At 39.1% G+C, this 12,143-nt stretch overlaps 1 protein-coding gene across 1 annotated transcript in view; it reads left to right on the forward strand.

The window, feature by feature from the left end:
• LOC146582860 (AT-rich interactive domain-containing protein 3B) overlaps positions 1-10,469 on the forward strand; it is a 59,571-nt gene extending 49,102 nt beyond the window's left edge. The window contains exons 6-9 of the mRNA XM_085245699.1: positions 758-1,017; positions 3,326-3,598; positions 4,364-4,456; positions 5,612-10,469. Coding sequence (XP_085101825.1) covers positions 758-1,017; positions 3,326-3,598; positions 4,364-4,456; positions 5,612-5,814 — 829 coding nt within the window. The 3' untranslated portion in view covers positions 5,815-10,469. The remainder of the gene's footprint in view (positions 1-757; positions 1,018-3,325; positions 3,599-4,363; positions 4,457-5,611) is intronic.
• Positions 10,470-12,143: the final 1,674 nt, after the last annotated feature.

The following is a 12,143-nucleotide window of genomic DNA, read 5'->3' on the forward strand; positions in this document are numbered from 1 at the left end:
CATCTCTCGGTGCACATGTATTGCTTGAAGCAGAATCCAATCTATGTACTGCAGTTTTAAATGTTCCCATGTGTGCTTTTTTTTTATGTTCTGTCACATTAATAGAGTGCTGGATGCTCATCTTAAAAAAAATGGTCAGAGTGTGTTAGCATATGTGCAAGTAATCTTTGTAATAATTTTTTTTGCCTAGTCTTAGCTCTCTGTGTGAGAAAATTGTTAATAGGTTCATCTCAGGTGTTCATCTCTAACTGTGGTCTGAGAAGCCCCGCCCATTTGCTGTGCAAATATTTGTTTGCAGCCAGTCAGAGGAAAAAAAAGTCGTCTTGAAGTTAAGGGAAATGGAACTAACACAACTTGCTTTGGAAAATAAGGACTATTTTAAACTGTAAATGGTGGGAGCCTACTGTAGAAGAGCCCAACAGTAGCTAGGAGTAAATTACCAGAATAGGTTCACCTTAAGTCAAATAGCACTGGACAGTTTTTGAAGAACCAAAATGTTAGACTATTGACAGGCTATTAATGAGACATATTCAGTTTCATATTGGAAGAAGGAGAAAAATGTTTTCTTTTCTTACATATTCATAAAAAAGGGTGCTGATGCCACTGCTGTACATGCTAACAGATTCTCTCATTTAATATTATGTTTCAGCTGTAATGTTTTGATGTAGTCAAATATTACAATATTATTTCTGATATTTTCTGTGCAAATCTTTCTGTCGTGATCTCACGTGTTACTGTGCTTTGCGTTTTCCTTAAGGTACATGAAATACCTGTACCCGTATGAGTGTGAGAGGAAAGGCCTCAGCTCCCCAGGCGAGCTTCAGGCTGCCATCGATAGTAACCGACGTGAGGGTCGCCGTCCGTCCTACAGCAGCAGCCTCTTCCGCTTTTCTCCCTCTCCCAGCACTGCTCCCCACATCCTCTCACCCCCAAAGATGCACCTTTCCAGTCTGGGAGCGGGGGCCTCAGTAGCTATCAATGGCCTTCAGGCCTCACCGGGACCCTCTTTGAAGAAAGGTACGTGTTTGAAAGCTTGAGGTTAAAGAAAACACCAGAATCTGATCTATGCCCTTTGGTTAATAAATAGAAGTGGGGTTTACTTTCTGTTGCCTATCTGGCAGCTCTCAGATGTATATACTGTGTGTTAGTCTAAAGGTCCTTTGGATCAATTAAGGCCACAATGAACTAAGTAAATGTTCATATCAGAAACTTCATACTGGTTACTATAGCTGGGTGCTGCTTGTTAAGAACTTGAAAGAGATTGTAGAGAAATGCTGCCCTCTGTTGCAGTTTTGAAAAACTACACCTGTGAAAACAATTGATAAACCATAAAATAAAACATTAGCTACAGGAACGGCTCCGGTTTTAGTAATTTGATGAGGACTTTTCCCTACATATGGTGCCTGACACTTCGTAGCATTGTGGTCTGTTTTTGTCAAACATCCATGTGAATGTGAGTGTCTGCTTCCGTGTGTGTCCCTGTGTGTTTGTGCATTTTTAGTGTTCATGTCTTTGTATATGTATGGAGTTATCTGGGTGGAACCAATTCTGCCTCAGGCTATCGAGGCCCTCACCTTTATTACGGCTTAATAACATAGTTGGGGACACTTTGTGAACTTTGCCTTTAGTCCACATAGTTGGGATCTGGTTGATAACTGTCATTACACTGCTATCTTTTCTGAAGTTACTTTAACTTTGTTGGTGTGCAACTCAGTTGTGAACCCCAGCAGAATCTGTGCTTTAATTTAAAAAAAAAAAAGGATTTTGACTCATATATTGGATGTAGCTACAAACCAGTTCTACTTTGTTATAAATCAGTGCGTTAAAAAATATTTATAACAACAGAAATTAAATCAGATGGCTAAAGATCAGTTTAATCAAAACGTTTTAGAGACATGTAGAAGGCTTGCAGTTTCTTCTTTGTTTCTCTTTTTGTGTACTTATACTGCTTTCATTACAATCTGAACCAAAACACAGCCAAATGCATTTGTTAAAAAATGTAAAGGAGTCCAGCATAAAGTTTCAGACACAAATCTGACATTCAGTCTGTTTTTTCTGCTGTTCAGCTAAACATTTCTCACACAAAATGCAACTTTTTTGGAGATAGATATACATACTAGTAAAATATAACCGTAACCTATACTGAGTTTTCCATGGTTTTTTAGAGGTTGTGTTTCTGGGAAGTGGTGGTGTTATTTTAAGGTTGTTTCCCTGTGATTATTTTATTTTATTTTATTTTATTTTATTGAGAATAACCCTTGTAGTACCCCTGTACTTATAGTCCAAAGTCTTTAATCTTCACAAAATAACATGTTTTAGAAATAATGCAAACTTATGTGGATAACTTTAACTTGCACACATAAAAAGAATAAACATGATTTATCAACACAACTCCATTTGTGGAGTAAGCGTAGTCAGGGCCTACAAGTTTCTGGCTGTTGTATATATTTGTTTTTGCTGGTGAAACACCAAGTTACCGGAGTATTTGTGTTGTGTTACCAGCGCCTCTCTTTAGAAAAGTTCAGTCCTGGGTAACCTGTATATGTTGTAGTTCAAGTGTCCCATTGTGTGAAGTAATGCTGCCTGCTTGTAGCCACTGTGAAACGCATGCCGATAGGGGTGATTGGGTTACTATAATTCGGCTGTGAATAGGAGACATTTCAGTATAACAGTTACTCAGATGTTGCGTACTATCTTCACTGCCCCAGAAAAGGAAATGATACATGTAACCTAAAACCAGATGTCTCCCTACTTCACTTAGAAATTGTGGATCTTCTTGACAGATACATTTGGGGCTTGTCTAAACTCTGGTGTCTTCCAGAATTTGAGGCTCTTTCACACAGCACTCACATAAGCCTTTCTTGAAACATAATAATCATTTGTGATCATTTCATTAAAATTTGTAGTTCCAGTTGCCAGCTTACCTTTTGTCTGAGAGCAAGAAACCATATACATATTTTTGTTTTGTTTTGTTTTGCCAACACACAGACCTCACACTTTTGTTTTTCCATCCATTCTGATGTATGTTGCCTAAATACAAAATTGGAATCATTTGGCTGAGCAAAAACATTGAGGTCCTTCATATCAGCTTTTCTATAGTAGAAAAAAAACCCTTAAGTACTGGGTTTAGTATAGTACTATGGATAGTACATATACCCACTTGTCCAATCAAGGTGTGGGCTTTACTATTATAGCTCCCATTAGGTAGGACTGATAACCTTTCACATTCACCTTGATAGATTCATGCATTTCAGTTTTCAAGTTACACAGAATCACGAATCACTCCTTTTGACTTATTCAGACTAAACTTCCATTTTTCCTCCAGATGATCTGACCCCACCGATTATGGCTGCAAGACCTTCCATGGCGCTGGCTCTGGGTCAGCAGCAGGTTGCTGGCTTGGCCAGGGCTGCCACACTGGAGCAGCTTAGAGAAAAGCTGGAGACTGGTGGTGGAGAGGGGCCAGAGAGGAAGATGGCCCGCCTGGCAGAAGAGCAGCAGCGCCTGATGCAGCAGGCTTTCCAACATAATCTACTGGCCATGGCTTCCCAAATGCCTATGAATCTGCGTCTGGGAGCCCCTGCTATGCCTACCAGAGGTCAGTGTTGAGAAGTTTGTTGAGATTATGTCTAAAAAAACCCTGGAAATGAAATACAGTGTTTGTTTTTCTATTGAAGTTAGAGGTATCATATCATGGAATCACAGTTTTAGTGTGTTTTGAGACATCTGTAAACTTTGGTGAATGTTTGTGGTGAATATCCACCAATATTCTCCAAAGTCTGGATATCTCTAAAGAGCATGCTGCTATCATGGACCCAAACCTATTGCTGTACATGGGATTGGTAGCAAAGCATGCATTAGCCAACAGAAAAAAATCTTTAAGTGTAAGATATTGTTAACATCTTTTCACTGCTTAAATTTTTTCTTTCTGTGGGGAAACCTGAGCTCGTTTCTTGTTCTCATCAAACCTACCAGGCTAACTCTTCTGCCAAAAACAAATGTGTTTTCCGTTGCAGAGCATGTAGCTGCAACCGATTTACCAAAGCCCATCAGTTAATATGTTTTAAGCTGCAGCAAGAGTTTGCAGAAATCTGCATACATTCTATTCTGTAATTATTTGAATAATTTCATGTATTTCAGGAATAGCTGACAGTGCTCTTCCCTTGGTTAGATGTTGTTAAATTGTTTTTCTTGACCATGGAAATAATTCTGTCATCATGCACATTAGTTGTGTAGTTTAGCATAAACTGTCATGGGTCAAGGGTCAAGAAACTGACTAAATACATATTATGTATTAATGGTGAAATTATCAAGAAAGAAAATACACAAAAATAATCTCTCCACTCTTATTTATGTTTTTCAGAAGAGAAGCAGCAAGACATGTCTCTGAGTATCTCAACCAATGGAAATTCCAGCATTACTGTCTCAGTAGAGGTCAATGGCACAATCTACTCAGGTGTGTATAATAATAATAATAATAATAATAATAATACATTTTATTTATAGGCGCCTTTCAGACCCTCAAGGTCACCTTACAGTAACACATAAACAATATGACAGATCAGGTGCAATTCTAAACAGATGGGTTTTGAGTAGTGATTTAAAAGTGGTGAGACAGTGTGTGGTCCGTAGAGCAAGTGGAAGTGCATCCAAAGTCTCGGGGCAGAACAACTAAAGGCTCTGAGTCCCATGGTAGTCAGGCGAGCAGGTGGAACTGACAGAAGGGAAGCTGAAGAAGAGCGGAGTGTACGAAGGGGTGAGTATGTATGGAGAAGATCGGATAGATATGGGGGAGTAAGGTTATGAAGCGCTTTGAAAGTGAGGAACAGGATCTTGAAATTGACACGGAGGTGAATTGGGAGCCAATGGAGCTGTTTAAGAACAGGTGTTATATGTTCAGTGGATCTAGTTCTGGAAATAATACGAGCAGCTGTATTTTGAACCAACTGCAGTTTATGGAGGGATTTATGAGGTAAACCATAGAGAAGAGAATTACAGACGAGATGTGACAAGAGCATTGACAAGTATGGCGGTACTGTGTGGTGTGAGTGAGGAACGAAGACGGTTAATATTACGGAGATGAAAGTAGGAAGACCGAGTGATATTATTTATATGTGCTGTGAAGGACAGAGTGCTATCGAGGATGACACAAAGACTCTTAACCTGAGGGGAGGGTGTGACAACAGAGTTATCAATGGATAACGAAAGACTGGTTGGAACTGTAGTCAGTTTTGATCTGGTGCCTGTTAAAATGAATTCTGTTTTATTGCCATTAAGTTTAAGAAAGTTGTGAGTAAACCAGACCTTGATTTCACTTAAACAGTCAGAAATGGATGTGGGTGGGAGAGTAGCTGTGGGTTTGGAGGATAGGTAGAGCTGGGTGTCATCTGCGTAGCAGTGAAACTAGATGTTATGCTTCCTAAAAATATTACCTAGGGGTAGGAGATAGATGATAAAAAGTAAAGGACCCAGGACAGAGCCTTGGGGTACACCGGAATTAACTGGAGTAGATACGAGGGTGGGATTAGGTAAATTTATTTTGCTTAACCTCTGGAAGGATTCAAGCATCAATGTTCATTTTTAACTAATGACATTTCTCCTTTTTCTTTAGGAACCCTGTTCGCCCAGAAGTCTGGTGGGGCCCCGGGGCCATCTGTGTCTGCTGCTACTGCTACTGCTGTTTCAGCCTCCCCTGCTGGAACCAGCGCAAGCTTTGGTTTTTCCGCACCTCAGGCCCAGAGCCTCAGCCCCGCATCCTCCTCCTCCTCCAAGGGTCCCGGCTCGGCTGAGCCGACCCCCACCGGGTCACCCTAACTCAGGCTGCCCTTTGTACCTTCTCCCCAGGCCTCTGCTCCTGCAGGAGGCCCAGCATGAATATACAGTACAATAAGAAACCGAAAAGAAACTGTTGCACAACAAATACCTCATCAACCTGTCTTGGCTGTCCAATCATGAACACAGAGCCTGAAAATTTAATGATATATCCAAAATAAATTGCTATGCATTTTATTTTGATCTAACACACACACACACACACACATACATGCACGCACATACACATAGGAACACAACACTACAACCACATCATGCACAGACACACATCACATATATATACTTGTTAATCCTAATCGACATGCTAAACACAATCAGCTCAGCCAAAACCCACTGACAGGTGTAGTCACAACCGAACTTGAAAAGTTTTATCTTAGAACATTTTGTTTGTTTGTTGCCATTTTGTTGTCTTTTTTGATTTTGTGTTTTAGAATGATTTTTTTTTTTAGGTTTTTTTTTTTTTTTTTTTTTTAGTTTTTCTCCTTTTACATACCTCAAATCAAATAACCTGCAGTGGTGTCTTTACCTCAGGAGCTGTAGTATATTTAACCTGAATCAACTTTATTTTTATATTCTTTTTGACCTAGTTGCAATCAGGGGAAGTTGGGTAACTGTCACCAGTGGAAACCTGTGTACAGAGCACCCCCCCTCACAGTGATGGGCCTCCAACTGGGGCTGCTCAGGTGTCTTCAACGTGCTGTGGCGTCAAACTGGTGATGATCTGATACTGTAGATCAGCAGATTAAATACCTCATTTCATCCTTTCAGCTGCCCTCAGTTGAGCTCTTGAGAAGTCCATTAGAAAGGTTGCAAAGCTAAAGTTTAAGTAGTTTCAGCTCCACGTGCGCGCACAAAGTTGGGTTAACAGTAACAGGCCCGTTAGAGCTTGCGATTTGTGTTTCACCCATAGCGGTACAGAGAGGTAATACTGAGGCATTCCTAGCTCCTGCAGACCAGATTTGAGTTTGTTGTTCCCCTATTTTTTTTTTTTTTTGTGTGCATCCTTCCTCCAGCTGAATGTCGAGTTGGGTGGCATCGTCATCTCTGACCACACATTGGCCTCTCTGCTTTGGGGAGGGGGGGCAGCGTCTCTCTCAGGAAAAGCAATGTGACAACTGCAAGGAATCACTGTCAGTTTAAAAAGACACAAAAAAAGAGGATTAATACGTGAAGAATGCACAAGCCTATGTGACTGTTTCAAAAATACCTCATCAGACTCTCTGAAAAGGAGAGTAACACTACATACCTCAAAAGGCTGTGAAGCCATCGAGACTTGACGCCCCGAATCCTACGTGAACTGAAACTGTTATGGACGTGCTGTCACACTGCTGGTGGTTTTTGGGGACAAAGAAGTGGGATGGGCTTGATATATTTCTCCTGTATTTACTTGTAGAACGTGTTTCATGCTTGCTTCTTCTTTGTTTTTTGTTTTTTTCCCCCTTTTTTAGGTTCATCAGGTTGTCTGAGAAGAATGATATATCTGAGGTGCTTTTTCAGCAGAAAGGAACAGACAAGTTATTTTTTCATTGACATGTTAATTTTCTTTCTTAAAAAAACAAAACAAAAAAAAAAACCAATGGTGTTTCCATAGGGGTAAGAAAACAACCTTAAGTTTGACTGTGTATGTTGAAATTGCATCTTTTTTGTGACAATGGCAAAATCATGATATGCATTTGAACAATCATGTGACCAGTGTTTGTTTTTTTTTACACCTCCATCCTCTGGTTATTGCACAGCTACATACCAAAGACTAGCACAGTCAGTCCTTATGAACTCTTTGTACAATCCTGCTAACAGGATGCTGATGCACAGCAAGCAGGTCTGTGTTGGACTGCAAAAGGTGTCTCTTTCAGACTCTTTCAAACTGACTGAGGTTTTTTTTCACAATTAGTTAGTGGAAAGTGCATTTAAAACTGTAAAGACTGAAAACCCAATTACATGACTTGTACAGGTGGGCATATTCGACCCTTTTAACAGATTCCATTATTTAAAACTGAAGGCCGGATACAGTGGCCTCATTAACAGTTGCATTTGAATAGTTTGTTTAACCTGTTTGTGCAGTCCCTCACAGACAATGTGGACAGTAGCCCGCATTTTCTTTTATCAATTTACCCCAGGCACAGCTTGATTATGATGAACATGTTATTGTAGGATGCTTTTCTCCCTTTAAAGATTTTTTTAAAAGCATTGAAACCCCACAAAAGAACAACATTTTCTAGCTTTACTTGTGTTGAATGTAAGGCATTTTAACTGTTTAGACCTTTTTACGCCTAGTGTGGTCTGAGGTGGGCAGCTTTGTTGCTTTTCTTAGATTGTATTTTAGCAATTATGTGTCAGGTCAGGTCAGGGTTTAAGAACCTTTGAGAACTGCGCTGTTAGTCTGTCAGTATAGCCTTCGCAACCTTGTATGACACATAACTGTATTTTATAAAAGGTGAGGAGTATAGATGCTGCCTTAAAATTAGTTGCTGGTGAGATGCAGTCCATGCAGGCTTCCCTATGAAAGTTTTTCTCTTCAGGCTTAATCGTTTTGCTGCCCCCCCCCCCCCCTTTTTTTTATTTTATTTTAAAAATCACACGTTAGACACAAGTTATCCCTCAGTTTCTTGTGTTATCAAGTGAGTTTTGATATTTATTTGTTTTTTCCCTTTTCCTGGTGGACCTTGCTTTTAGTAACAATCTGCATTATTTAGGCTGCCACTAAAATATTTTCTGTTTTCCAAGTCCATTCTTTCTGTTTCTTGTGCTCATTCTAAGCAATGACTGTTTGATGATGTAGCTTCACTGCCTTTGTACATTAGTGTGTTTGTGTGTGTGTGCAAGCAGGTGCAGTATATTGAGTAAGTAATAACATTAAAGGCACTGCAGGTGGCGCCACTGGTGAATTTTTTTTTTTTTAATGCTGAATGAGGAGGTGAAAAATGACTTTTAAGAAATATTTAAGTAGATAAGGTTTATCCACATTTTTCTGCTATATACTCGTACAGTTCCGGTTTGTTCCGAGGTTGAAGGGCATTTTTGGTGGTTCCTCATAGACTGAGTAAAGGGTCACTTTTCTTCCTCAGTGTTTGCTTCAACCCGGCAACCACTCTGGTCACTGTATTTCAAGGCTCCTGTCACTTGCCACTTGTATGGATAGGTGCATTATGTATAATGTGTTGTGCCTGTATACCTGCATCCATGTGTGGAGTGTGAGTGAGTGTGTGTGCCCCCCCTCCACTTCTTCATACCACATTACCTCAGGGCAGGGAGCTGCATTCAGTGTTGCATACGATGTTGAAGCTGCATTGAGGGATAAATGCTGATAGAAGCTGCGGTCACTTCACAGAATGCTACTTTGGATTTGGTGTCTCTTTTCTTTTTCTTTTTGTCGTCAATAACTGCATTATGGCAAGGTCTCGTTACTCAGGAAGCTGTGAAGTTGGAAGTATGCGGAACCTTTTGATTTTGGAGTCAGTTCAATTTTAAATTGTTTAAAAACTAACCTGATCTGTGTACAAACAGGTGCATATGCAAGTGGTTATTGAATACCTCATTTATCAATTTTATGTTGTTTTTGGCTTGTACAATGCTCCGTATATTAATTCAACTGTGGGGTTTGTGCATATTTTTGTACTGTTATTATTATTATGGACATGATAATAATGATATTACTGATATTATAGTTTTCTCTTTGATTAAAGCAAACAAAAAATAGGACAAAACATGAATGCTTGTAAAAACTGGTTTGTGCTGATTGTATTTATGAGGAGCACTTTTCTAAAGTGGTTTTCACACATTCAGTTTTGTTCATATCAGTTAATATAAAGATATGGTTCTCAGGGCTTTTAACTTGTATGTCATGATAAAGTTTTACTTTATATCCTATGTCCCTGTGTGTTGGTTAGTTGCTTTCTTTCCCCCTTTTTCATCTGAGATCACCATATAGGAACACACTAACATGCAATCAACACTCTTGGGGGGGCTTATTGTACATTTTTGCCTTGAAGCTTAAATATTGAAAAGCATTTTTACAATCCTTCAAGTTAATTTCCAGTAAAGCTAACTTTCTCTTCGTAAACAGTCCTTATTAGGTTAAGTCATTTCAATACCAATACCAAGAAGTACAGTATTGTGCAAAAGTGTCGAGTCACCCTTTGTTTCTTTATACTTTGCTTCACTAAATGGCTAGGGTGTCTTCTTTGTTGTTCTTGTTTTCTTAGGTGATCTTCAAGATTTTGAAAGACAGCAGGTCATGTGGAATCAAGAATATGCAAATGTTAAATTTTTGATTTGAACTGTAAAACACATTGGAGGCCGTGTCATGGCTTGGGCCTGCATTTCAGCCAGTGGCAGTAGGGATGTAAAAGTAAAAGCAAGCTTTTGCCTCACTATTATTCAGGCACTGTGTGATCTTGACAGCAAATGGAATAAAAGTCAGCAGGCCTCCAAAGACTAGCGTTGAATGTCCTTCGAGAAGCCTGGAGAACATTTCTGAAGACAACTTAAACAAATTATACAAAGGCTTGCTTGAGAGAGTTCAGACTATTTGGAAGAATTAATGTATGTAGTAATTATCAAATATAGAATTCTACACACTCTGTTTTATGTCTTATATATTGTATTTTCATATATGCTTACACATTTAAATAAATAGCTGCACCTATTGTATTTCCTCTTTTTACTAGCAAAATAGAAATAAATGCGAGGTGGCTCAAGGTTTTTGCACAGTACTATGTCTCAAGACTGAAATCTTTGGTTTAGCAGTGTGAGTTGTTATTGGTTTCTCAAGGGACTATGAAGACACAACACTTGCAAACCAGCAAGTTCCAGGAACATTGTGTTCAGGAAATAATGTAATACAAGCAGTAACAATTCTTATCTTTCCATCAGCCCAGTGTGTTTCATAGACTTAAAAAAAAAAAACACAAAACAAGTTTATTGATCATTAACAAGCAAACATGAATTTGTATTTTGAGTTGATGAACGTGGAGCTGTGGGAACTGAGAAGGTGACGTTATGTAGGTGGAGCCGCAATGAAGGAGGACCTGGTTATATCAGAGCTCTCATGTTAATAACTGACAGATGCTCAGGCAGATCGTTCCTGTTGATGGCCCCTTAAAATCTCTATGGTGATGTACACAGCATGTTGGGGATGATGCTGCACCATCAGATCCACAGTTTGGGGGCAGTCTGCCCTCTCCAGTCTGCCCCCAAACTGTGTCTCCAGTCTTGAAGTTCTTAAACTCTTCCTGAGTCAATTTATTCAGCCCTTCAAAAGCAGCACTTTGATCTGTGCTCGACTTTTACACTTTATAGTATGTGTCATAGACTGATATAAATAGTCAATGGTGCATACATATGGAGATGTGAAAAGTGTTTGCCACTTTCATGGTTCCTTTTTTTTTTTTTTATTTGCATATTTGTCACATTTCAGATCCCCATGTCATTACTTGAAATGGCCTAGTCGAAGTCCTGACCTGAAGCCAATTGAGATGCTGTGGCATGACCTTAAATAGGCAGTTCACACTTTAAAACCCTCTATTGTGGCTGGATTATAACAATTCTGCAAAGATGAGTGGCCTAAAATTCTTCCACAGTGCTGTAAAAGACTCATTGCCAGTAATCACAAACACTTGATTGCAGCTGTTGCTGCTAAGGGTGGCCCAACCAGTTATTAGATTTAGGAAGCAACCACTTTTTCACACAGAGCCATGTAGCTTTGAAATTTCATGTCCTTCCCCTTAATAATAAACACTTTCATTTAGAAACTGCATTTCATGTTAACTTGTGTAAACTTTTGTATGTTTGTGTGACAAACATACAAAAAAATCAGGAAGGGGGGAAACACTTTTTCACACCACTATACAGAAACATATGAACATATTTTTCAGGGCTGAAAAGCAGAAAAAAAACCTTAATTATTAGTAATGCCCAGAACAAAGGAGTGACTCCTATGGTTGCAAAAAAAAGTGGTTCTATAGTAATCTTAAACATGTCCACAGCTCTGTTGATTTTACGGATTACCGTCCTAATGACTTTGTCTCCATCTCTAGTTTTAAACCCTATTAAATATATCATGATGCTCACTGTTACAGCATGGTAGGGGAAAACAGAGCACAACACAAATGTGGCCCCCTGCACCTTTGCACCCACAGAAGGACCAGTGTGACCACAAAATTTGCTGTCTGGACAGCTGTTTTATTTGTCTTTTTCACACAGAACAATATTAGCGTGGGTGCAGCTAAAACAACAAGCAATATATATTGCAATATATATATATATATATATATATATATATATATATATATATATATATTAAAAAAACAACA

Source organism: Mchenga conophoros, linkage group LG1 (genome assembly GCF_057382185.1).
Source record: "Mchenga conophoros isolate Kocher_MC1m ecotype Shallow Benthic linkage group LG1, M_conophoros_male_GT1.1, whole genome shotgun sequence".
NCBI lineage: Eukaryota > Metazoa > Chordata > Actinopteri > Cichliformes > Cichlidae > Mchenga > Mchenga conophoros.